This window comes from Acanthochromis polyacanthus, chromosome 15 (genome assembly GCF_021347895.1).
Source record: "Acanthochromis polyacanthus isolate Apoly-LR-REF ecotype Palm Island chromosome 15, KAUST_Apoly_ChrSc, whole genome shotgun sequence".
NCBI classification, from domain to species: domain Eukaryota; kingdom Metazoa; phylum Chordata; class Actinopteri; family Pomacentridae; genus Acanthochromis; species Acanthochromis polyacanthus.
In genome coordinates, this window is record NC_067127.1 from 5,111,076 (window position 1) to 5,138,331 (window position 27,256).

The 27,256-nt window shown below is 39.5% G+C and overlaps 1 protein-coding gene across 3 annotated transcripts; it reads left to right on the forward strand.

Moving 5' to 3' along the window:
* The first annotated feature begins 453 nt into the window (after positions 1–453).
* ifngr1l (interferon gamma receptor 1-like) lies at positions 454–27,205 on the forward strand. 3 transcript variants are annotated; one of them, XR_007946991.1, is made up of 8 exons: positions 454–741; positions 14,678–14,795; positions 16,242–16,423; positions 17,801–18,000; positions 18,160–18,337; positions 21,616–21,725; positions 23,483–26,792; positions 26,914–27,205. XR_007946991.1 is itself a non-coding variant. In XM_051959498.1 (7 exons), the coding sequence occupies exons 1-7, from the start codon at positions 675–677 to the stop codon at positions 23,840–23,842; spliced, it is 1,215 nt and encodes a 404-aa protein (XP_051815458.1). In that variant the 5' UTR covers positions 454–674; the 3' UTR covers positions 23,843–27,205. The 3 variants fall into 3 exon arrangements, 2 of the variants coding, with proteins under 2 accessions (XP_051815458.1, XP_051815459.1); XM_051959498.1 differs by having other exon boundaries at positions 23,483–27,205; XM_051959499.1 differs by having other exon boundaries at positions 455–741; positions 18,160–18,328; positions 23,483–27,205.
* Positions 27,206–27,256: the final 51 nt, after the last annotated feature.

Sequence of the window (27,256 nt, forward strand, 5' to 3'; positions counted from 1 at the left end):
CACCCAGTAACTGAAATTTCTCATGCAGAATCATTCATTCAGAACCAACAGATGCATTTAACAACACAGGTTTTAAGAAAATTAACTAAAGTATATTTAGTTTTTAATGCAGGCAAGCTTTAGACAAGCATATAAATTTATGATGCAGTGCTTTGTTATGACATTATATTGTTGAAAGGCATATTTCAATATAATAAATGGGTTTACTTTAGCTGCTTTTAGGTGCACTTTGATTGTAATATTTTTATTACATTTTTATTATTTATTTAGTTAAATTAAAGAAGAATATGTAATTTTCAATATTTGTTGGACAAACTGATAGAATTAAGAAATTTGTGTAAAACAAAGCTGGAATGACATGAATTCATAGATGAGTCGAATATGTTCAACAGTCCGACAGTCCGTGAAGTATCCCCGGCCACGTTTGGAAACGCAGCGCGAGGAGGAGCAGCAGCAGCAGGAGGAGGAGGAGGACGACGACGACAACAGAGGGTGGGGGCAGAGCTCGTGTATCCGTTGACGAGGTTTCGGGTCGGATTTGCTGCGTATTCTTGGACAAAACCGAACCGCTCTGCTGTTATTTCCGAGCAACTCCATCATGATCGGCGTCTTTAGTTAGAGCCTCCCTTTATGTGAACTCCGAAATACTCCGAACACCGAATTTCCTGCAGAAAATGGATTTAGCTCGGCTTCATCCCGTTTCCCTGTTTGCCGTGTGGATAACCGTTGTTACGGCCCTGGGTGAGTCTGTTAGCTAAATTTAAACTAAATGCACGCCTAAATAACGCAATATTTGTCAAATGACTCGTCAGTTGGACATTTTCTGTCACTGTTTGTGTGAGAACTGGATGATGAGAGACCGCTACTGACTTCCAGAGTCTGGAAAACACCCAGAATCCCGGCTAGCCGTTAGCATGCTAACAGGTAGAATAGAGGTCCTGGTTCTGATCAACTCCATCTGCTTTAATCAGCATTAAACCGTCCAAACCTGCAGATACACACCACTTTATAGCCAGTGGGAAGATTGTAATCGCATAATTGTGATCACCTGGACACAGTATTTATGATTACGGGCAGTATTAGAGTGTTTTTGCTGCTGCTTTGTGTTTGGTTTGTCTTACATCCTTGTGCATATTTGGAAATTTGACTGTTATTAACATGACTTATGGATGGATTTTGTGTGTGAAGTCACGAAATCTCTGATGCCATTGTCATTTAAGACAAAATGGAGTTTTACTAATCCCAAAGGAAATTCTTAAAAATCTAAAAATCAATCCATTTTGATGCATTTCAGCCTGTAATCACGTTTTTTGCAAATGGAAAACTGCATTGTTTGAGTTGAACTGGTCATTCTTAAAGCTAATCAACCACTAAAACGAACTGGTTTGGGTTTAATCTAGACAAATAAGACAGAGGAATAAAGATAATCAGTTTTGTGGTGTGTTTGATGGGTATAGTATGTAACCCTTGTCTTGGATTGTTTGACTTGTATCATGAGGCTCCAAAAGGCTATAAAAACATGACTTTGACTGACTGATGATAAGTTGTGCATTTTTGTGAATGTTTGATGACAATAGTTAAATACTCATCTTAATGTGTAAAAGTTAAACTCACGTATGGCTACTTGCTCCATCAAAGGTACTTGAGACTGAAAAAAATGTCTCAGCTATCTGGGTTTTCTTCATTTCCTCTTTTAACTTTTCAGTATTACCCAACTCCTTGGTTGTGCAACATATTTCTGCACAGTTGTCCAGTTTTCTTTCTATAAAAATGAGCAGACGTGCATTAATCATGAGGGGGCGGCATGGCTTAGTGGGTAGAGTGGCCGTCTTGTAACTGGAAGGTTACTGGTTCGATCCTCGGCCCGTTGAGCTCGTGTCGAGGTGTCCCTGAGCAAGACACCTAACCCCTAATTGCTCCTGATGGGTTGTGATTAGCACCTTGCATGGCAGCTCCCGCCATCAGTGTGTGAATGGGTAAATGTGACATATCATCATGTAAAGCGCTTTGGATAAAAGCGCTATATAAATACGACCATTTAGTCATGCATTAATACAGCTGCAATGCAGGAATTAGGGTGGGGTGATGCAAAACACCTCACTTCAGTCCACAGATAATTAATGATTGATTATAATTGCCTGTTTTTAATAAAGACCAGTTTATTATTTATGGCTCACAGGTGATAGTTTTCTACTCCTGGACGTAAATAATGTATTTATGATTGAGGAACAGTTTGGGAATCTGTGTTGTTTTGCTTCATTTCACACGTAAGATGGGGAAGGGAGAGTCAAATGTTTCGGTGGACTAAAAGCCACAGATGCATTTCTCATAAATGGTGCAGTATGAAGTCCAGACTGGAGCTTTTAATGGTTTAATCAGATTAATGTTCAGCTCACATCAGCCCCTAATGATAGCGATGAGGGGAAAGATGTGTATTGATCCTGTGGGAGATGTTGCATACTTAGATTTAACAAAATGGATCTTCAGTGAACAGACGCTAAGAGCTGTAAATATCAGCGTTCATTCTTACAGGCTACGGACATAAACTAGGGAACGACTGATATGGGTTTTTTGAGGTCGATGCCGATATGTGGCAGAAAAAAATTCCGATAGTTGGATGATTAATTTTAATAATATATAATGAATAAAATAACTTTTTTTTGGTCCCTTAATGCTTCCAACAACAAAGATATGAATTTCAGGTAGAACATTTTACTGTTTTGTAATACTTTGCCCTTTATATTTATTCAGCTTTATAACAGAGAGGAATTTTCAAGTACAAAAACAAGCAACAAAGCATTGAACCTCTGGATTCTGGGAAATGATATAACCTTAATAGAAGAGTCAGTCTGTAAATGAGCTATGAATTGCATCTTGTTTTGTTCTTCTTGTTGCTGCAAATTAGATGTAGGTTATAGTACAGGTAGAAAAACCTTAAATAAAAAAGTTGTAAGCAGAAAAAACACTAAGGTAGCATTGTTTCACAAGCCTCCTTTATTTTTTCCTTTACAGCTTGTAAGAACAAAATAATGTGCAAAACTGCAGTAAATTTCTGCAAAATAAGATAAATAACCGTATTTAAATGTAATATGTATCAGTAAATAAAATGTTTTCGAACTAATATGTCTGTAATGTGGTTTAAATTTGCATTGTGCACTTTTCTTCTATGGCGCATGCATGAATGTAGCTGCCATAGGTGTGTGCTGTATATAAGCAACATAATGAGTGAAGTTACTGTGAAACATTATTCCTGCAGCCCTCTGATGCCCTTTAACATTAAATCACATTTTCTCTACTCCATTATTTCTTTGCCATGAAGTCAGGACTCATGTGAACCAAAACAAAAACCAGAGACGGCTTTCTCAGATGTAAAACATTAGCATTAGACCCATGCGCCATTGGTCTGCGGTAGACCCATGTTCTGAAGGCACAAGGGTCTAGGGCCACTCGACAGGGAGGGAGGCGGGCTAAAAGGTTGTCTTTCAAATCACTCTGCAGCAATTGGGTAGGTATACAACCAATCAGTGCAACGAATAGGCTGATGGAGTTCCTAGAGCGCCGGCGGCTTGTGGCTAAGTCCCATTAGCTTCCCAACCAGCGGAGCCAACTGGTATATTAAGGATTTGCCATATCCCGTCTGCATAAGTCCAAATACGTCTTTCTTCTCAATGAAACACTTCAGTGCTGTCCTTTGTTTATCTTTCAAGTTGAATTTTAGCTTCAAATCTTTAAGGGCTGTGGCCAAAGCCGAGTCGAAAGATAACTGTTTATTGTGCGCCGTTTTTTTCTGTCAGAATCGTCGCGCCTCTGTCGTCACTTAGTTACGCCCACCTTCTGACTCTACACTTCATGGTGATTGGTCCGGCCAGTTTTAGGAGAATCCAGCTTCGAGCCTTATGGAGGGTAACTAGACTCACCCTGGCAGAGAATTAAATTCATTGCCATGGGTTGTCTAGCGCGGCTAGGCTAGTAAAATGTGTAATCTTTGACATTTTTTAAATCTATAATGGTCATAAATAGTCCGATACTAATGTTCCTCCTTAATAACACACAGGGAGTTGCTGTTTGTGAGCTATAATCGGCCCTACTACAAACTGTCGGTCTGTGCTTGTCAGACTCAGGAGTGTGGTGTCAGATGTCTCAAGTAATAAAACACTAGCGTCGCTGGACTCTGCAGCCGTAACAAAAAGAAAATGGATCAATAGAATTTTAATAGTTGCACTTTGATGCATCAGTTTGAAACCACCACGAAAGCACATAATAAAAACACAAAGTTTGCTTCCGTGAACGAATCCCAAGTTTATTTTTATGCTTGTCATTGTTGTGGTAGCATTAAAATTATTATCTGTGCACGCTGATAAATGGGTTAAAGTAAGGTAGCTAAACTCATTTTTTGCTGCTTTAACAAAAGTAGATCATTCAGAATTACCAATGAAAAGGAAACATTTGATCATGAATGCCTTTCCTGCTTTAGGGTCAGAGTGAGCATTAAGTTATTAGTGTGAAGGGCCCAGTGTGGTCTTACAGAAACATAACTAACAATTACTTCATAATGGATTGCATCTTTAGAAGACAGGGTTATTCTAACCACTTAGTTATGAAGATTCTCTGCTTGTCTTTGTCTCTAATATGCACTGAAAGGAAGTATTGGTTGCTGATGACCAAGAGAGATTTAATGATTTAGTTAAATTCTAACACAGCTACCGAGGGTAAACTGTGATTTATTTAAATGTGGATGTGTTGACACCCACTATTGTTCAGATCGACGTCTTCAGATCTCGTACTGCAGCAGTGACAAACCCCCCAAACACACTTAATCTGTCGCTGTCAAACAAATCAGATGGAAACTCGCTGGGATTGCTTGTGGTGAGGAGGCCGCGTCCGTCTTCTTCTCTTTGACCAGAGTATTGTTTCCTGTTTCGTGTGCCGTCTGCCCACACATGAAGTGAAATTTTTTGAAGGGAATTGAAATCCTTTCAGAGGCAGCTACTGGTGGGGGAAGAGCTTTTTCAGCACTTTTTTTTCCCCCTCACGTCCTACTGTAAACTGATCCTAATAATTGGCATTGGTGCAGATCCAGATATATTTAAAGATTCAGAATTGGCTAAGAGAAGGCTAATCAATGCAGTCCTTTCTTGACTATACGCCACTTCTGCTGCTTTCCTCTACGGTGCTTGGTGTCACATGAATACCAGTAAAATAAGTGTGAGAATGTGACCGTTTTTGTGCACACAGTAGATTGAAGTGACTCATAGTTCTAACACCTGAACCGACGAAAATATCTATGAACACGTACATTTCTATCTACAGATGGAGTCTGTATGTAGCCACATATCTTTAGTCCCAGAAGAACCTTCACTCTGATGTACATTTACAAATGTTCCTGTAGTTCCTACAACAGTCTTCTTTTTAGTTGATTGATTCATACTATATCTCCAGGTTGACATTTAAACAAATAATGTTCTGTCTAGACTTCCAGCACTTGCACGAAGGAGTTCCTAAGAAATGAGGTTTGTCTGTTTAAGTAGACTGTAATTACTAGTGTGGTTTCTTGCTTTTTCGCGGTCTCACTGTATCACAGATTATTTGCTACATCACTGGATTTTGCCGTATATATAGATGTTTTTTTAATATTTATTATTATTAGAATATCTACCTTTTATGCTCTCTGCAACTGACAGATGCTTTTATTTTTACACACATGAAGCAAAAACTAATAAAAAACATGGCAGGAAGCCATGAGACACACTTCACCTTCATGGTCCTGACAACATAACTTAACCCTCCTGTTGTCTTCATTTGCAGGCACCAAAAAATATTGTTTCCTTATCTGAAAAAATTCCAAAAATTGAGCAGAATTCTGAAAAATTGCAAAACCTTCAGGAAGAAAATTCCAATAATTCCTTCAAAGTTTTATTTAAAAAAAATCCCCCAAATTTGGCAAGAAAATTCTTGTAGATATTTGAAAAAAATATTAAAAATCTTCCAAAAAATCTTTAAAAATCTATACTGATTACATATATATATATATATATATATATATATATATATCAGTAAAGCTTCTATTTTCTTTAAGAACATTCACAAAAAATCAACCAAAACCCAACGAAATTTTCTGGATTTTTTTTTTTTTGATGAATGTTCTTAAAGAAATTTATTTTAGCATGTCTTTTTTTTTCCACCAAAAATGTTCAAAAAATTTCCCGAAAATGTGGAGAATTTCTTTATTTTTCCTCACATTTTCAAACTTTAAAACGGGTCAAATTGACCCGCAGGATGAGACAAGGGTTAACCAAACTAACTAGGCTGACTACAAAAACACAACAAAACACAAACACTACTAACACAAGCCACAATAATGACATTTAAACCCCCAACACCCTAAACTCACGTGGCGCATTGCAGCACAACAGTTCAGTCATAGCTACCAGCTGTGGGATCGCTGCTTTATTTTCAGTATTTTTGCGGTAAAATGAGCATTTTCTAGCCTAAAAGTTGTCCGTTTCACATAGACGTCTGATCGCAGCGCATAGTGTTGCTGTGTTCTGTGGTGGAAAATATATATATAAGTAATAAAATAAATATGGTCGCTACTGTGCGGCTTTCCATCTGGAACGTAACAAGGGACCACTGTATTTGAAAACATTAAGTGAAATGTAGGTATCTGGTTGAACTTGGACTGTAACTGGTGCTACAGTCCATTTCTGTCTGATATATTAACTGGATTGAAAATGTTTTGTCTGATGCCACTTATTCCTGCACAGATCAATGGATGCAGAAAATATTCACCCTTTCACATCTTTCACATGTTGTAGATTTTATCTTAAATTAATGAAACTGCTGTTCCTTTCTTATGGATTTCTACCCTGACAGTGAAAACATGTTTTTAGTTGTCTTTAGCTCAAAGAATTGCTTTCAAACTTTTGGTGTGGGACTGAAAATTGTGGTCAAGTACTTGTGGGAAATGAATCCTGAGAAAGAAATGCACAGTCTGCTTCTTGGACCTTATCTACCCAGGAATACAGATAAGGTCCCACAGTTCAAACTACAGTGCCTTCTGAAAGTATTCGGCCCCCGTGAACTTTTCAACCTTTCGCCACATTTCAGGCTTCAAACATAAAGATATAAAATTTTATGTTTTTGTCAAGAATCAACAACAATTGGGACACAATCGTGAAGTGGAATTAAATGTATTGGATATTTTATACTTTTTTAACACATAAAAAACTGAAAAGTGGGGTGTGCAATATTATTCGGTCCCTTTACTTTCAGTGCAGCAAACTCACTCCAGAAGTTCAGTGAGGATCTCTGAATGATCCAATGTTGTCCTAAATGACTGATGATGATAAATAGAATCCACCTGTGTGTAATCAAGTCTCCGTATAAATGCACCTGCTCTGTGATAGTCTCAGGGTTCTGTTTAATGTGCAGAGAGCATCATGGAGACCAAGGAACACACCAGGCAGGTCCGAGATACTGTTGTGGAGAAGTTTAAAGCCGGATTTGGATACAAAAAGATTTCCCAAGCTTTAAACATCTCAAGGCGCACTGTGCAAGCAATCATATTGAAATGGAAGGAGTATCAGACCACTGCAAATCTACCAAGACCCGGCCGTCCCTCTAAACTTTCACCTCCAACAAGGAGAAGAGTGGCAAGAAGAAAGCCATTTCTCAAAGATATCCATAAAAAGTCTCGTTTAAAGTTTGCCACAAGCCACCTGGGAGACACACCAACCATGTGGAAGAAGGTGCTCTGGTCAGATGAAACCAAAATGGAACTTTTTGGCCACAATGCAAAACAATACGTTTGGCGTAAAAGCAACACAGCTCATCACCCTGAACACACCATCCCCACTGTCAAACATGGTGGTGGCAGCCTCATGGTTTGGGCCTGCTTTTCTTCAGCAGGGACAGGGAAGATGGTTAAAATTGATGGGAAGATGAATGGAGCCAAATACAGGACCATTCTGGAAGAAAACCTGTTGGAGTCTGCAAAAGACCTGAGACTGGGACGGAGATTTATCTTCCAACAGGACAATGATCCAAAACATAAAGCCAAATCTACAATGGAATGGTTCACAAATAAACGTATCCAGGTGTTAGAATGGCCAAGTCAAAGTCCAGACCTGAATCCAATTGAGAATCTGTGGGCAGAGCTGAAGACTGCTGTTCACAAACGCTCTCCATCCAACCTCACTGAGCTCGAGCTGTTTTGCAAGGAAGAATGGGCAAGAATTTCAGTCTCTGGATGTGCAAAACTGATAGAGACATACCCCAAGCGACTTGCAGCTGTAATTGCAGCAAAAGGTGGCGCTACAAAGTATTAATGCAAGGGGGCCGAATAATATTGCATGCCCCACTTTCCAGGTTTTTATTTGTTAAAAAAAGTTTAAAATACCCAATAAATTTCATTCCACTTCACGATTTTGTCCCAATTGTTGTGGATTCTTGACAAAAAAATTAAAATTTTATATCTTTATGTTTGAAGCCTGAAATGTGGCGAAAGGTTGAAAAGTTCAAGGGGGCCGAGTACTTTCACAAGGCACTGTACATGGCTGAACAACCATGACATTTGTTGAAATCTATGAATAATAATAAAACTGTGGCAAAGGCTTTAGATAGCTTATAGTGTTTAAAGGAGCCTCAAAAAGTTTTGAAGAATATTTTGGAACTAGTAGAGCTTTTCTTGGGTTAGACATGTCCTGAAACTTCATAACTGAGCGTGAATGATCTTGGTCTGGGTGGGAACCATCCCTGTTGTGTACAGTGATGATACCCTCATGCTTTGTGGTCACAACTAAGGACTGCAGCAAAATTCAAGGAAAAACCTGCTCCAAAGTGCATTGAACTGCAAATAGGGCTGTCAATATGGACTTTTAAAGCACTCTAAAGTGTGCATGGTGCAGATGGGCCTGATTGCTCTCTGAATCCGCTGTACGGTGAACGATTGGAAACCACTTACAGTTGGCAAAGCTCACATTGTGTCGCTCTGAGATGTTATTCTGTGTGTTGTGGTGGCGTCGACGCTGCATCCTGTCATTTTTATAGGGGTCTTGTGGGCGCATCTGTGGACCTCAGGTATACGACGACTTGCTTTGTGGGTTTGACTTTGCCACTGTGGTTTTCACAAGGTACTGGTGTGTTTATGTGAAGCATCCTGGTAGTACTTAGAACAAGAACAGGTCGGGGCAGCCTCCTGTCGTTCTGCAGAGCCTCGTGACAAAACATGGGTCCTTGTGAGATATCGAGGGTAATACTAAGTACACAATCATCATGACTCACTGATTACAATAGTAAACTTGTGTCACCACTGTGGGGACTTTCCTCTAAAATGTACAACATCACTTTAAGTTTACTTTCATTTGTACCTTGGAATAGATTTCCCCCATCAAAGTTTCATGTTTTATCTATCAGATCACCACAGGTCCTATTGTGAGGCGTCAGAGCGAGAACAAAGGCTCATTAAGCGGTTGTTGGCTTGATGGTTTATGAGAAATGAAAGCTGATTATTGAATGTCAGTAGTTTTTGGCAAAGGTTCAAATGAGTCCAAAGCAAGAAGTAAAATTGATAATGGCAGAGTAGAAAGTCATGACACTAAAAGGGTTTTACTTTTCAACTAAAATTGCCACTTTTTCAATTCGATCGTGACTGGATTTTGGACGTAAAGCAGTAATATCCTCGTAAAAATTGTGGATTTTGGACACAAAACAAGAAATCTGAATGTATCAGCTTCAGAAGTCTTTGGATTTGTTGCATTTCTCTCCATTATATGTCTTTTTAAAGGCTTCACTTTGGATGCAAAGTGCTTTCAGATGACTGATGGACTTTGCTGTGAATTGGTGGTATATTCAAAAACCTGAAGTAAACTTAAATAGTGGTGCACATTTTTAATTTTGCATTATAATATAATCAGCGAATGATTAATTGAGATATTATGTAAATAACAATTGATTAATGAAATTCTGAAGGCATAGGACGTCTGGTCAGCATTGTATTTATTTTTTATAGTTCTGTGATTAAAGAACTCCGACCTTTAAAGTCTTATTTTATTTATGCAAAGTCCTTGGGTTAGAACAGTTTGAACTTCACTGAATGAAGTAAAGGGTCTGTAAAAGACACGCACTTCCTTAAAATAATGGAGCTTTTTTCACAGCAGACAGTTTCACTTTTAGTAGCAGGTAAATGTCTCAGTAAGCTGTGCAATGAGAATATAATGTTAATGAAATAATGTAAATAATGTCATCAGTGATGCATGTGAACTTTTGTGTACTGAATAATGACTTTGGCAGCCACAGTTAACAGGAACTGCATTTACAGGATTCTCATGAGTCTTGTAGAGACTTGGATTTTACATTTCACTGCACCAATTTATTTTTTATTTTTTGGTGTTCTTAACGTGCGTTGTGAATTTTATGTATTTGCTCTGCTTGTGTCCCTCTCTTATGTTCCTTTTTGCTGCTTCTGTTCAACATTTTGACGTCAGAAGTTGTGGTTGAACTGAATTTTCATTTTGACTGCGAGTGTCACGTGCGCTCTGCTGTTACTGTAAGGAACGTGTGCAGTTGCAAAGTCAGTCACAGATTTAAAATATTAGCATGAAAGTGGCAAAATGTGCAGTAAACATGCAAACAGAATTGACACTTAGCTGAGGGGTATTGTGTTAAGTTCTAGAGCTATCGTCATTTTATTTTTCACATTCTGCTCTCACAATCTGTGCAAAATGTGTATTTTTGCTTGTTTCCAGGAAGTAGCTTTGAAAGTGTTTTGCAGCAGCATGCAAATGTTTTTTTACTACTTTTTTGACGTGAGATCAAAAGGAACCTACTTTTATAGCCTGATAGCATCTGCTTTCTCTTCCTGCCTCTGAAGGAGGTTTTTGCTTCGTCTGCACAAACCTGACAGCCGTGCCTGCTACCATTGCTTCCGTTTGTCTAGTCCATTTGTCGACAAAAGCGCATAATTTGTGTTTTCTTTTTCTCAGCTGGGATGTCTGAAAGATGTGTTGCTGACACTTTTTGCAATTGACTGCTTCAGATTAGTTCCTCAGAGTTAATTTAAATGAATGAGGGCTTGAGTTTAAATTCAGATTTACTGACTTGTAAGTTCTTTCACAGTTGTGATAAAACAAATCATTTGAATAGGTTACACTTTGCATTGTAGAGTGATATTTATAGTAGTTAATGTTATCTTTTTTAGTTCCAGCTTGTGTTAGACATCCAGCAAACTGCTCAAAGACAAAATGAAAATGAAGACAGAGTGTGGTTAAATGTGTGTTTGTGTAGCTGAGTTGTGGTCGCAGCCCTCAGACCAGTGTTACTGTTGCGGTTATCACTTCTTTTACCGTCTGTTGCCATCTGTGATTTCACTCCTCACCTCTCAGTTTGTTTTCGAGCCTCCGTGGGCGTGGATATTACCTCGTTGGTGCACGTAAATGGTAGTTCACAAAGGAAATGAAACTGAAATGTGCATTATTTTTCTTAAGCTGTATGATAACAGAGGTGACTCATAAATGTGAGGGTTTATTTTAGCAGCTCAACTGAAAAGATTTACCGAAACTTGTCAGTTCACTTTCCAGTTTCACACCATGTAAGTCCCACACACGTCAGTTTTATTCAAGTTACATCGATTATACATAAATAAATAGCTTGTTTCTACTAGGGCTGGCCCGAATAGTGGTTTCTGGCCTCCGAATATTCGGGCCCTATTAAAGACGAATATCCGAATATTCGTTCCGCCCCATAACGTCCGACTGGGGGGAGAGGGGGGGCGGCCTTTACAAACACGAATGGAGGAGCCGAGATGAGCGAATATTCGGATACCAAAATTAATATCTGGATACCGCCATAGCGAACGAATACTCGGATATTCGGGTCCAGCCCCAGTTTCTACTAATATTTCTCTGTAATTTAACAAGAAATGTGCCTATGTGACGTATCTCATGCCTGAACACTGGATCTGAACAATTTGAGATGGAACCCTGAAAAATGAAAACAAAAATAACTTCTCAAAGCTGAATACACATTAAAAATAGGTTGTTTATACTGATGTTACGTTTTTTAAAAAAAGGGCAAATGTGATATATCTCAGACCCAAAAACGCTAAAAAAGGAAGTCCTTAACATGTCACATTTGTTTCTTCTTAAATTATGTTGAAATATGTGTCAAAACAACCTATTTATGTATAATTGACATAATCCTGTAAAACTCAAATATAGAAAAAGGGGCAATTAATACATAAATCCATATTTATAATAAAAAGAAATGAAGCTGCGGTTATATTTTTGCAACAGCGGGTTTTACGGGGTTAATTTCTCTGCCTGTCTTTCATCATATTTTATTATCTTTTTGCTTGTCTTGAAAGCACTGCATCAAAAATTAGAACAAGATTTGTTTTGTAGCGTCCTGAGATTTGGATACAGACCACAACAAATAGCGATCGCCAGGTAATGTGGAGGTTTTCGTTCACTTCTCATCTCTAGTATGTTGTGGGACACTCGTTAAGACTATCCGAACTGGTCAGTGTGGGGAAAAAAGCACGTTAGGGCGGACTTTGACGCGGAGGGGGGCAAGTTGCCCCATACTTTTCGCTAGCTGAGCTGCTAAGCTGCCTGCCTGGCTAAATACTGGAGCTATGTCGAAAATTCATTTCTCCATCACTCACGTGTATGAAATGACATATGAAAACAGACCCCAGGTTGAAAAAAAACGAAGTTCCCCTTTAAGCAGCAATAACCCAGAGCAAAAGCATAAACCTTGTAGGTAAAAAAACATTCTCCATTGCACAAAAGGGTTCCAATTTAATTGACTAAAATAGGTCTTATGGTGTCTAGTGTTCCTGTTCTTGTGCAGAAAGATGGAATTTAACATTTTTAAATTACAGTAATTTATCAAGCACTGATTATTTTTCTCTACTCCAGGCCATCTTCTTCGTATCTTTTTTTTTTTTTGCTTCTTCCTTTTGTTTAGTTCGTGTTGCTGTTGGTTTCACTGCCTCATTGTTTAACAGTCTGAATACTGAATTCTGTCAGCGAGTTTTTAAAGCATGTTAAAAAAAAAACACCAAGTTACATCACCTATCAGAGACAGAAATGAAAAATCATCAGATTTTCAACTTTCCCGAGGTCCACTTTCATCTGGGAAATTAACCAAATCCAAGCCTAATTTTTGTGTTTGATCAAAATCAGTTTCTTCAGTGATACATGTAGAATAAACTGACAAAAACAAACCATTCAGACCAGATTCTGTGTTCCTCTGTGGAGACTTGAAACCAGTAGCGACGTGGGCGCGGCCAGTAGTCACGGGACAAAAAGTCAAGGACGTTTCAGCTGAAGTGAAAGCTGCATTTACTAGCAGCAGATAGGAGACAAAAGTACAAAAACAAATGAAATGGGATTAGTATAGAGTATGCCTTCGTTTCCAGGATTGGAAACACCTGGAGAAAATGTGGCATTTTTTTGTAAAAATAAATGATTTTTGTTAAAGAAATTTGCCATTTCTTTGTTTTATTTTATTTTTTTTGGGGGGTGGGAGATTTTTGGTGTTACAACAAATACATATTTTGGTTCCCTCTAGTCGTGGTTGTGCTGTTTTTATAGACGTGCAGGACTTTTTCGCCACCATTTATATTGTCAGAGAAATGAACAGTGCTTACGTGCATATGCGTGTCCACTGAAAGCATTTTTGCCTCTATGCAAACACGAAGGGGTGTGCCGATGTTACTGCATTAAACCACAACAAGAATACATGAAACAAGTTCAGACGTCATTCGCTCATTTGGCTCTGCTGTGACACAAAGGTGAAAAAAGAAGAAACCCGTTTAAGGATTTATATTTGTTTAAAAAAAAACAACTAAAACCAGGCGTGTTTTTCACTGACGTGTTTGTGGTGTGTCGACACAATAATTGCACTTCTATGAAGAAAGCCTGCTTCCTGTAAAGGTAAAATGTCAGGCCTGTGTAAACATGTACTGGAGAAAGAATACGTGTCCTCAGTGCTGATTAGATCTGCTTTTAAAGTAGTTTAGTCTTCTTGTGTCCTTCAAATTCAGTTCAGCTGGAAGTCACAGCAGTAAAGGGAAGATGAGCTCCAAAGAGGGCTAAATGGGAAAACGCTTGATTTTTTTTTTTTTTTATATCTGTCTTCACTAAGGAAGTTTGGACACTGGAAAGAATGTTATGTTAGGAAGTGCCCCCCCCCCCCGTGGTTGATTCCATTCCAGATCTATCCACTGTTTCCTTATTGCATTGTTTACAAAATTTGTACATTTATGTGGTTCGTTTACAAAAGAACTCTTGACATTGTGCTTTTGGGCTTTACGTATGTGTGTCGATGTGGGGTAAGCACACACACTCACTGAGTTTTTGTGTTTTAGTTTTCACACACTGCCCTCTAGTGAGACGTTGTGGTATTAAAATCACCCCAGTCTCTGAATTTTATTATTGACCAGAATATTCCTGAAAGCTTTTCTGTTAACAGAGGAAAAGTCGTGTCGTTGTCAAACTATTGCTCTCTTAAACATCTCGTCAGTGTTCTGAGTAGCACTCTGAGTCAGTTTTCTAAGGGAAAGATGGGTCCACCTGCCACAGAACAATTGGTGATGCTAATGTTGTTACTTCAATTTGTTGTTTGGTTGTGAAATGCCTTAATGTGTCTGACATCTGTGTCTCTGTTTCCGTAGTGGAGCCACCAGGGAACGTGACTCTTCACTGCCACAACCTCACAAACATCCTGAAGTGGGATTACAACCAACTCACACCAGGGGTTAAATTCAGAGTGGATATCCAACCGTATAAAGGGTTTGTGTTTCACTTTGTACAATTTTCCAATAAGAGGTCTGTCTGGCTGTTTCAGAGCAATTTTTTCAAAATGTTGTCTGCTCTAACCTGTATAAAAACGTATGTTTTATGATATGAAATCAAGAGGAAGACAGCCAAAGTTTAAGGTGCCTTATAACTCTCTCCCCCTCTACCCCTCTACCTCTACCTCTACCTCTTCTGTTCAGTCATATGGGTTCTGTGAAGCGTCTTGAGACAATTCGACCAGTAATTGGCGCTAAATAAATAAAATCAAATTGAACTGAATTAAACTGAATAACGATGAGGTAGCAATTCCTCAGGTAGTAGTGCCTAAACATTGTTGTGGACTTTCACCTCTTTATGACAGCGTGACTCTCCGGCTGTGGCCTCTTTCAGCTGGTTAATAGTGTGGCTTTAAAGACCCACCAAGGAAGATTTTAGCGGAAATGTAGCGTTGCTTCGGCAACGCTACATTTCCCGTGAGCCTCGGCGCGCACTGTCGCAAACCGTCGTAAACGATACGATGTAGCCAATACCCACACAGTGTTTTTGCCACAAAGTTAGTCAACTAAACCAGTCACAGTCAAACTAATCCCATAGTCTACTAACCACACGTCGCAAGCAACACACACAAAAGACAAAAGAATTGTATCAAACTTACAAAGAGCTAAAGTTACGTACCTGTCTAGGAGAAGCACAGCCAGCTCGGCATCTGTTTTGATTCCTTTTTGCTCCCGGAATTCTCTCCACCTCTGAAATTCCTGTCCAAAATGAACTTTTCTTTTGCTTCGTTGTCGATCTGACAACCTTTTTGCTTGCAGACTTTGCTCCGTTCGCTTCCTTTTGCGCTCCATGTGTGCCGTCTTCTCAACCAACTCTCCGCTCTGCTACTGCTAAAAACAACTAGCTCCGCTCCGTCAGCGCACGCGCACCGTATTTGCTGCAAATCGCTCCGTCTCTCACAGGAAACTCTAGACGAGTCGACAAAAAATTAATAAAACACAAATATTTACAAAACCAAAATGATTCATGAATCAAAAATGGGGACATTAATAAGTGTAAATAACGAAGATTCATCCACATTAATATGAGACTTTGTTACGAGCATAAAAATCTTCCTCGGTGGGTCTTTAATGTTAATGTTTATTACTTTATACTTTAAGTCACTAGTGTGTGTGTGTGTGTAGCGCTGAAAAAAAGAATAATTATCCTACACGTCCCATAATGCAACCAATAGAATTTTTTGATTCCACTGTTCCTGCCTGGTTGAACAACAGCATATTTCAAACTACATGTCCCAATTTGTAACTGAAGGTTTTTGTTTGAAGTTTGCAGTCTTCAGGTCCAAGCTATGATAAAATATTTTGACACCATCAGGGTTGATTGCTCAATTTTGTTGCTTGGCAAAACTTTAAAAATTTACTTTGATCTTATTTGTTTTTCCAGAGCTGCTGAAAATTTTTTGGTAGAGCCATCAGATCTCCAAGCTGAACTACCACCTCTCATAGATCCAAGAGAAGAATTCTACGTCACTGTAACCGCTGTAATGGGTGAGGAGGAGTCTGAACCCAGCCCTTCAGATGGATTAATTTTCACTTACTCCCAAGAATCCTTAGTGGAGAAGAAATGTGAGTACTAGTGTCAGTATTTACTGTTTACTGCAAGAACAGCTCATTTGATAAGTTAAAACACAGAATCTGCAAAGTCTCTAGAGGAATAATCCTCTGGGCACCATGAATGTCTGCTGAAGTGATAACAGTCCATCTAGGACTTGTGGTGATTTCAGCTGCACAATAGTGGTGGATTGGCCACCAGATGTTAGTTATGTGCTGTCCCTTTCAGCAGTGTAATTTAATTTTTAAAAATACTAATTCATTTACGAGTCTCACCACCATTTGGTTGCATTTTATGCACAGATTACATCAACTGCCATCATATTTTATACATGTTTGTCTTTTACAAATGTTAAAAGTAGACTTACACACTTGAAAGTACTGAAGTTGTTGCCTGGGGACCAGACAGCCTTTATATTGTGTATTACAAATACACATAAAGTCAGTCTGGAACTGCTCCATTGAACCAAATCTAGCCCAGAGGCGGGACTACCGATCACAGCTTGAATTGGAGAGAGCCAATCAGCGTAACACATGTGTGACGCAATCACTAAGCGACCTAACAATTGCCTTTCCGCCATGATGTTTTGTAGTTTTAACAGCTTCCTTCGCCGTACAGGGGTCCTGAGGAAAATCTAAGCTCTCCCTTTCAACAGTGGAGGGCAGCATTACGCATTCAAATCGTACAGCCTGCCGGAATTAAAAATACATCCTTTTTAAAAAGAAAAGCTTTAAGAGCTGCTTCTTGTTGAGGTTTTCAGGACAAATTCAGCCCGTGCAAAACAGAGGAAAGCGCACGAGAGAAACCTCACTCTGTTGCGGTCGCCAACTCGGCCCTGAAGATGACGCATCGTTAACTCCCGCCTCTGGTGCTCTGATTGGTTCGGTCTGATCTGCTCAGAGCTTGAAAACCTGTCAAAATGTGTCAATGGAGGAGGGCTAGACCGTATTCCCGTATATCCCTTATAACGGGAATACAGTCTAGCTAAGCTAGGCTACTGAAGTTGACCATGAGAAGAACTATGGAGCAATTTTTTCAAACATGTTCCCTGGTTTTATTTATGCACAAAATGCTAATAAAATACAGCAGCTACACTTGAACATGCAGGAGAAGAAGAGGAATGCTAGATATTTTTAGCTATGTTAATACAGTTTATATGAAGAGGAAATCCACTCAGTGTTTATGCACAGTGCATGGCACCGAGAAATATTGGCTATTAACATAATTTTGTCCTATAACTTACATGTAACATTTATTCATGTGTCTGGTTCTGTTCCAAGTCACACGTGAAAGTGAAGGTTAGCTGTATTTTATTCTACCCGTCGTCTCAGTGTGTCTCCGTCTCCAACTTGAAATGCCAACAATGACGACATGTTCATGTTGGTTTCCAGGTGTTGTGGACCTCCCATCAGTGAATGTCACCATCCAGCCACATGACCAGATCGAGTTCCGCTTCGAGCATCCCTGGCTGCTCTACAAGAAGAAGCTACGTGGCGGTGGGGAATCAAAATCTAAACAGAGGAGAAGCCATGACGCACTGAGAAGTGAACGACTACCTCTTTTTACTTACAAAGTTATGGTCGTCAACCAGGTGAGGCTGCTTGTTTTCTGTTACGGCATCGATGCTGTAGATCCTCATGGTGTAATTATCACGTGATTAAACAATAATAAAGTTTATATCAGGAAATACTGCTTCTGTGGGTTTATTAGTGATTAATAATGCCGCTAAAAGCATTTGCTGTGTGTGCAGGGGAAGCAGCCACATTCCGACTATTGTGAGGAGAGAGTGTGTACGAACACACTGCCCGTCGATGCTGCAAAGAAAGAACACTGTCTGACGATCAACGGAGAGATGAATCTGATATCCGTTAAATCCAACCAGGAGTTCTGCGCCCAGCCAGGAGAAGCGCCATCTTATGGTAGACATGGTAGTTTGTTTAGCTGTTTTGTTTATTCACATATATGTAACCATGAATAGAATAGAATGGAATAGAATAGAATGGTTTTATTGTCATCATACATGGTATGACAAAACTATAAAACTATGAACAGCTTCCACTGGACGGTGCACGACAACAGCAAAAAGACATAAAATGTCAGCATGAAATAATAAAATCAAATGTACCTATTGGGGTGGACCCGAATATCCGAATATTATTTTGCTACGGCGGTATCCGGATATTAATTTTGGTATCCGAATATTCGGCCCCCCAGTCGGACGTTACCAGGCGGAACGAATATTCGGCGTTACTATCTTCCCTCCGCCTTCGGCCCACATCAGCTCATCTCATCGTGTGATCACATAAACATATACACATATGTCTATAACATATACACACGTATATGTGATCACCCCTCCTCCCCCCAGACGATAATAGGAATGTTCTCTTCCCTTCGCCTTCGGCTCCTCCCACTGTGTTCGGCTCATTTCGGCTCCTCCATTCGTGTTTGTAAACACCACCCGAATGGCCGGGTTGCTGCCGACTCTGACGTCACGCTTCACTTTGTTGCATAAACACAAGACAAGATGCCGAAGACCTCCACTGTTTGGGAATTCTTCAGTTTAACTGAAGACTAAACGAAGGCAGTGTGCAAAATTTGCGTCCGGGAGACCAGACGAACGGATCCGAATATTCGGGCCGCCGCCGCCGCCCCCCCAGACGTTACGGGGCAGAACGAATATTCGGATATTCGTCTTTAATAGGGCCCGAATATCCAGAGACCAGAAATCACTATTCGGTCCAGCCCTAGTACCTACACACGTGGACAAAATTGTTGGTACCCCTCAGTTAAAGAAGGAAAAACCCACAATTCTCACTGAAATCACTTGAAACTCACAAAAGTAACAATAAATAAAAATTTATTGAAAATTAAATAATCAAAATCAGCCATCACTTTTGAATTGTTGATTAACATAATTATTTAAAAAAACAAACTAATGAAATAGGGCTGGACAAAAATGATGGTACCCATAACTTAATATTTTGTTGCACAACCTTTTGAGGCAATCACTGCAATTAAACGATTTCTGTATTTGTCAATGAGCGTTCTGCAGCTGTCAACAGGTATTTTGGCCCACTCCTCATGAGCAAACAGCTCCAGTTGTCTCAGGTTTGATGGGTGTCTTCTCCAAATGGCATGTTTCAGCTCCTTCCACATATGTTCAATGGGATTCAGATCTGGGCTCATAGAAGGCCACTTTAGAATAGTCCAACGCTTTTCTCTCAGCCATTCTTGGGTGTTTTTGGCTGTGTGTTTTGGATCGTTGTCCTGTTGGAAGACCCATGACCTGCGACTGAGACCAAGCTTTCTGACACTAGGCAGCACATTTCTCTCCAGAATGCCTTGATAGTCTTCAGATTTCATCGTACCTTGCACACTTTCAAGACACCCTGTGCCAGATGCAGCAAAGCAGCCCCAAAACATTACTGAGCCTCCTCCATGTTTCACCGTAGGGACAGTGTTCTTTTCTTCGTATGCTTGGTTTTTGAGTCTATGAACATAGAGTTGATGTGCCTTACCAAAAAGCTCCAGTTTGGTCTCATCTGTCCAAAGGACATTCTCCCAGAAGCTTTGTGGCTTGTCAACATGCATTTTTGCAAATTCCAGTCTGGCTTTTTTATGAGTTTTTTTCAGCAGTGGTGTCCTCCTTGGTCGTCTCCCATGAAGTCCACTTTGGCTCAAACAACGACGAATGGTGCGATCTGACACTGATGTACCTTGGCCTTGGAGTTCACCTTTAATTTCTTTGGAGGTTGCTCTGGGCTCTTTGGATACAATTCCAACGATCCGTCTCTTCAATTTGTCATCAATTTTCCTCTTGCGGCCACGTCCAGGGAGGTTGGCTACTGTCCCGTGGGTCTTGAACTTCTGAATAATATGAGCCACTGTTGTCACAGGAACTTCAAGCTGTTTAGAGATGGTCTTATAGCCTTTACCTTTAAGATGTTTGTCTATCATTTTTTTTCGGATGTCCTGGGACAATTCTCTCCTTCGCTTTCTGTTGTCCATGTTCAGTGTGGTACACACCTTTTCACCAAACAGCAGGGTGACTACTTGTCTCCCTTTAAATAGGCAGACTGACTGATTATGAGTTTGGAAACACCTGTGATGTCAATTAAATGACACACCTGAGTTAATCATGTCACTCTGGTCAAATAGTTTTCAATCTTTTATAGAGGTACCATCATTTTTGTCCAGGCCTGTTTCATTAGTTTGTTTTTTTAAATAATTATGTTAATCAACAATTCAAAAGTAATGGCTGTTTTTGATTATTTAATTTTCAATAAATTTTTATTTATTGTTACTTTTGTGAGTTTCAAGTGATTTCAGTGAGAATTGTGGGTTTTTCCTTCTTTAACTGAGGGGTACCAACAATTTTGTCCACGTGTGTATGTAGCAAAACAATATTCGAAATGACAACAACTGCAGAGGAGGCCAGATATATACAATATGAGCGGTAAATGAGATGGAATAAGAGCCATGCTCAGTCACACTGTCACTGGCTGCTTCAAAATCCCTCAGCTCTGCTTTGTGAAATGTTTTATAATTAACGCCGTTGGTTGAGGACCGCCTGTATACAGCTCCGTCCACAAATGTCACTACTTTTCATTCATCTGTTTGCTTCTGATTGTGTCCCTTAATGAGCACACAGGTCACGTTTCTGTACAAGTCTCCACAGCAGTCAGACCTAGTAACTGGTAATCCAGTAATTACTTTGGTCACTTTCTACTTGGCACGAGTCTAAACTGCTTTCCCTTCCATTAAGAGATCAGCATACCTCAGAGACGTACTTTGAGTGTGATGAGATTTGGAGAATGTGGGATTTCCACACTTCAGCACCAATTTGATCCCAAAACATGACAGAGAGCAAAAGACAGTTTGCTGCCAAAGTCTCAGCTCACCTTTCTCATTGACTTAACCCTGCAGGTGCACATTCAACACAAGAGAGATACCCATAATAATAGAACTAAAGCCTCTTAAACTGATTAATGTGACACACTAATAATGGTTGTAATGAAAGTTTTCGGAAGAACATTATCAGGAGCTGAAATTCATTTTGTGTTTAGGAGTCTCTGAGATGACATCATGCGGTCGGTCTGCAGCGATTTATCAGTGTATCACATAATGAGACTGAAAAATAGATTTATCCTAATCATTGGTCTATCACTATTAACGTATTTACTTTCTCATCCGTTTCTTCTAGATTACATTTACGTTATCGTCAGCGTGCTGGTTCTGATTCCAGTTGCTGCCATTGGCTTCATGGTTTACCACAAAAGAACCCGTCCTTTATCTTCTACACCCGCCCCTCTGGTACGTATGCTCATCCTGGTCTCATTTTACTATCTGGCCCCCAAACAATTTCTGTTCCTGTCACATTTTTACTCACTGTGGAGTCATTTTTACTGCAATATAAAGTCCTGTACCACTATGGAAAAGCACAACCGTGCCTGGAAGGAGGGAGAACTCAGAAATGTGTTTTGTGCAGATGCACAAAGTTTTAATACCATACATTGTAAAAAAAAATAATAATAATTTGATTGATTTAGAAAGTATACCTGAAATCAACACAGCCAGTGTTTTTGCCATCAGATGCTACCAATAATGGGAAAGAAATGATAACTTCTCATACTGTAGGTGTTTTATTACTTACGTAAACAGAAGAAACAGAAAATGTTTTATTGCAGTGATTCTTTAAGAAGAAATGCTACAGAATGAAGGGTTTGAATTAGTTGTATCACTTCAATATAATGAATGAAAACCAAGTTTGTGCAATTTGTGGGAGATCCACCATTGTTTTCCTTGAATTAATACTTAAATCAGCTGAGTCACTGATGGCTTCATAGCTGCATTGAATATTGTAGAATTTTTTAGTTTTTCACTTAATCTTGGAAGTGCCAACCTTTTTTTTTTTTTTTTTTTTTTAATCTCTTTTAAAAGAGAGATGTAGAATAAAGTGATTTTGATGAATTATAACGATGTTAAACTTAGATTTGTCACATTGCAGATGAGTTGTTTGAAAATCTTTCTGCTTTTACAGTTTTGTTGCACTGATAAGTGGTGTAATTTTGGTGTAATTCCTTTTAAACCTGCCACTAGGTTTGGGGGTACAGAAGGTTAAATTCTATTATATAGATTCTTTAGGTTGAATTTGTTAGAAGGACCGATCCTCTCTGAAGGCCTCTACACACTGTGTGATTTTAAGTCGTATAAGCTCACAGCTTGCTACACTGATTCATGAATCTAATAATCTTTGTCATGCCGTGAAGTTTGCTCTTTGCAGATAGAACAATGAAAACGCAGCTGAATCTCAGCCTACGATGTACGAGAGTCGACGTGAATGTGCAAGAGTAAAACGTCGTAGGCGTGCACCGTCTATCCATGACAAATAAACAACTGAAGCATAAACGGAGCTCCTACAATCACATTATTTAATAACATAAACATGCCGTGGCCTCTGTTTACAGCGGTGTGTGTGTGTGTGTTGGCTAGCTGCTAACGTTAGGTTGCTAACCTGTGAGCTGTAATTCATCGCTACATCCTTCCATGCTGCGTCCTTTTTTTTTTTTTCCGGTTGTGGTACGAGCTGGAGGACACGCCAAAAAAGCTTATGCTGCTGCAGCTCTACTAGGCTGACTTCTTTGTTTAAATCCCACGTAAATGTTTTGATGCGTTTCGCCTTTGTTGCTGCAAATCATCTATGTGGGTTAGCGCCAGCATCACGCTGATCAGTACGTCCTCTCATGCTGCGTTTGTATTGGTTGGTTAGTTGTCGCAGGTCACAGCAGCAGTCACACTGTGAGACGATCGCCCCAGATTTCTGACAGTCAGAATTTTATCGCAGCTTGTCTTCGGTTGCAAGACCACGACAACGGCCGTCCTTGAACCTGTCTCACTGTGCGACGTCGGACCACCGATTTAGAGCTACGACCAAAGATACCGCCACGATTCTGTCACCATTGTTATCTTTCATCTGGTACGGCTGAAAATCAAGCGGTGTGTAGAGGCCTTTAAAAGAAGAGGTTTCATATTTCCTCAATAACTTAATCACTCCTCTTTGTGTCTTAAAGTTTCCCGGATCGTTCTTAAAGCAGCCAGTGAGACCACTTCCTGTTCTTACTGATAACGTTCAGGAGGTGCAGGTTGCCTCACCCACACCGCTGCTGACATCCACAGATGAGGAGGATGGGAGAGAATTCACCACTGTTCCTGATTATGACATGCGATTTCCCATCGGGGTGACGGAAGAGGATGAAGGTGTGTCCGACGTCACAGAACGAGAGGAACCGAACGTTGAGGGATCTGATTACATGGGAGGCAGACACCTGGAAGGAGAAGAACCCGATGAAGGTCGATCCGCCTACGAGAGCCGTATTCCAGTGACGGTTGAGCTGGCGCCAGACGAGACAGCCGAGGGCTACCGAGCCTGAAGGAAGAGCTGCTTCCCTCCAACAATCACCACATTTAGTGTGGTCAAACATGGCATGTTTGCAGAATTCACTTTCTGTTATTTCCTGATCAGTGCCACGATAAGCGCCAACCACGTTCTTGTGTTGCATTATGCTCTGTTTTAGCATGCTAACAAGAAGCTTTTGTGAAATTAAGTCTAGTAAAGTTGCACCTTTTTGGTGACCCAGCATCCGTAAGCTGTTCCCTGTAACTAGGTCACCACATTACTTAAACCAAATCAGTGGACATATGAAAGAACTGCTGTTAAACTTTTCCTTGAACGTGGTCACTGCTGCTGAAAAACACGACGTTCCTTCACTGGTTGGGTTGACTTTAAGTTTAACATCTCGGACTGTTTCGTCAATCACAGTTCCTTTTAAGGCCTTTGTTTTATCGCAAACTTTTGTGTTTGTATGAAATGCAGACCACTTTTGTTTACCTATTTATTTTTGCATAAGTGAGAACATTTCAGTTTCTAAATCCCCGTGTAGTGCGCTAGTCCTTGGATCATTTTATACCCTCCACATGGATGGGAAACAAAGACAGAAATGTTGCACTATATTGAATGTTTACGTTGAGACCACACTGCTCAGCGTTGTGTGCCATTGTAATGAAAGCCAGAATCAAAGATTGCCAAGTAGCCAGCACTTATCTTCTATGTTTTAGTACTTAAAGGATCCGCCTCTGACGGTTCTTGTCCCTATCAGTTTGACCAGTTTGTCTCGATGAGGCGTTAGCAGTGGAACGATCCTCGACAGAAGAGAACAGAGAGAAGCTGAGGGATGAGACGAGGTGTGAAGATACCAGAACTGTGACCTCGTGAGGGAGGTGGTGTTTTGCAGATTTACCTCGTAAAGTCAGGTTTAAGACTGAAAAAAAATCAATATGTACAGTAATTTGCATAGAATTATAGACTAATAGCAACATTTACAAACAGTTTAATCTTTCTGCAGCTCAGTGACATCTGCTGGCTTCTGTTGTACACAAGCATGACTTTGTTGGTCTGAACTGGGTAGTCGTTTTACTGCAACACTGTGGAATAGTGCCCTTTGAATGTCCTTGTAATCACTTGCACTATCTTTCTGCGTCTAATTTGGACGCTTTAGTTTCTAGTTAGGCTGGCAGCACCTTAAAGTCGCAGTGAACCAGAAGTTAGAGCATCCTTTAGCTTCAGTAATGTGACTTTTTGTATGAGTGAAATGCAATGTGTGGACGGTTATTGAGAAAGTTATTAAAATTCTTCTGATTTTATTTGATTAGATTTTCCCTCCATTTCAGGTATAAGTTTAGGATGAAGAACCAAATGAGACAGGGATTAATTGTTCTTCAGACATGCACTTAATTTATTTTTAATCAGGTTTTTTGGCACCAGAGGCTCTCTTTTGTAATTTGTTGGAGTTGGTTAGTGCCTTATGTCTGTGCCATTTGTAGTGCTCTTCTGGTGTTTTGGTTTTAATTAAATATTCTTAGTTTGATGCATTTTATGGAGCCCAGAACACTTGCAGTGTAGAATCTAATCGTTCAGTTTGACTGAAGCAACAACATGGACATTATTTTGAAAAGAGGCCATTTAGGTTACAGAAAAATGCTTTTTTCCCTCTTTGGTTCCACCAATTTCAAATGGAAAATGACTGGTTGAATTAAGAGTGATGTGTGTGTGTCTATATATGTATATAATTTAAACTTTATCATTCACTGAGAATAACTGAGGATAAAAGTATCTTTCAATTTACTTTTTTGGGGTTTCCTGACTTTTGTTAAAAAAAATAATTCTTCAATCAGAAATTGTGAAAATAATTTTTCAGTATAAAAGTTCTTCTGCTCGGCTTAATAAGTGTAAACAATATCTAAAATAAAAATGGTTCATTTCTCATATTTGCAAACCCACCCTGAGCAGAAGAGGTGTCTTTTGTTAATTTATCGACTCCATGAAAAGAAAAAAAATCAAAATGTGAAAGAAAATTTACAAAAAATCTGTCATGTAAAATCTTTCCAATGCACATTAAAAAAAGCTTCAATATGCATTTTAAGATGGAAAAGCGAGTGACCTGTCCTCACTGAACCATGATCTGTGAGAGAGAGAAAACACCGCTGCACTAAACATTGATAGAAATGGTTCATAATGGAGTTAATAATGACATATAAACATTGTTTATTGGGGTTTGTGACACTTTGGGAAATTAAACATAACCCAGGAACATTTTTGACAAACATTTATGATACACAAACCTAACAGGAGGAGTTAAGAAACTAAATGAAACTAAACATGAACATAAATTAAACTCTGAACAGTCAGGAGGCCTGCGTTCTGTCCCCTCATCCCACCCAGTCACCAGATATGATTGGAAATGCTGGGATGTCCTCTTAAAAGCACGTCAGGATTTAGTGGGGTAGTTAAATGAGCCAAAAGAGGACAGAGGAGGTCATAGAGGACAGAAATGAATGGGTCGGGTCTCTGAGGACGTGTGTGTAGTATATAAATATATATATATATGTGTGTGTGTGTAACAGGGTCAATTATACATTAATATATGTGTGTGTATATGGAATACAGTATATTGTACTTTAGTTATTGTGATAATTACACAAAATCTGTGTCTGTGGATTTGTTTTTGTTTGTTTTTGTTTCAGTTGATGCCTGACTAGTTGAGCCTCCTTGTCAGTAAGCGGAACTTTGGTTCGGTTTGTATTACTACAGCCACATTCTATGTAGCACTGCCCTCTATAAGTGGCGTTTTCGCGCCGATTTTCTCCCCTTTTGACATGAATCTCTGTGGGAGAGGTAAGCGGTTTTGCTGTCCGGTGAAATTCCTGTTCTAGCAAGCTAAAACTTGTCACATGACGCTTACTTTGTTGTCATTTGATCTGTGTAGGGGCATGTGTTGTGGCGATCAATGACAGGAGGATTTTGTGTTAATATTTTCATGTCAGGTATGTCATTTTCTGTTTGAAAAACTTAACGTTGCCCTTTTGACATGAATCTCTGTGGGAGAGGGGCATGTGTTGTGGCGATCAATGACAGGAGGATTTTGTGTTAATATTTTCATGTCAGGAGCCGGAAAATAAATGGAGACTGCCTCCAAAGAGATGCACGCCTGAGTTTTTGCATAACACAACGCAGAGACAGAAACAAACCGGTCACATGTGTATATACTAATGTTTAAATATGTGATTTAATGCAGCCACCTGATTCATCCCCAAGCACTTCTTTTCCTAATTTTTTCACTATATATCCTAATGTTCTGTACATTTATACAATTCATATAATATTCACTTTTCTGTCAGCAAGTGTCATTATTGTCTGTTTTCAAAAACAACATAAAATAAACTAAAAAATCTGTGAATTTTCTGCCTTTTCCTGTTTGTGTCTGGTTCTAACCATCGCTGCCTGTACG

What these genes read in the sequence shown, in the direction of transcription:
- ifngr1l (XM_051959498.1), top strand. Translation starts at nt 675, where the DNA reads ATGGATTTAGCTCGGCTTCATCCCGTTTCCCTGTTTGCCGTGTGGATA. An exon ending in ATCCTTAGTGGAGAAGAAAT is followed by an intron (nt 16,424 to 17,800) that starts GTGAGTACTAGT and finishes GTTGGTTTCCAG; the next exon opens with GTGTTGTGGACCTCCCATCA. An exon ending in CTTCTACACCCGCCCCTCTG is followed by an intron (nt 21,726 to 23,482) that starts GTACGTATGCTC and finishes TGTGTCTTAAAG; the next exon opens with TTTCCCGGATCGTTCTTAAA.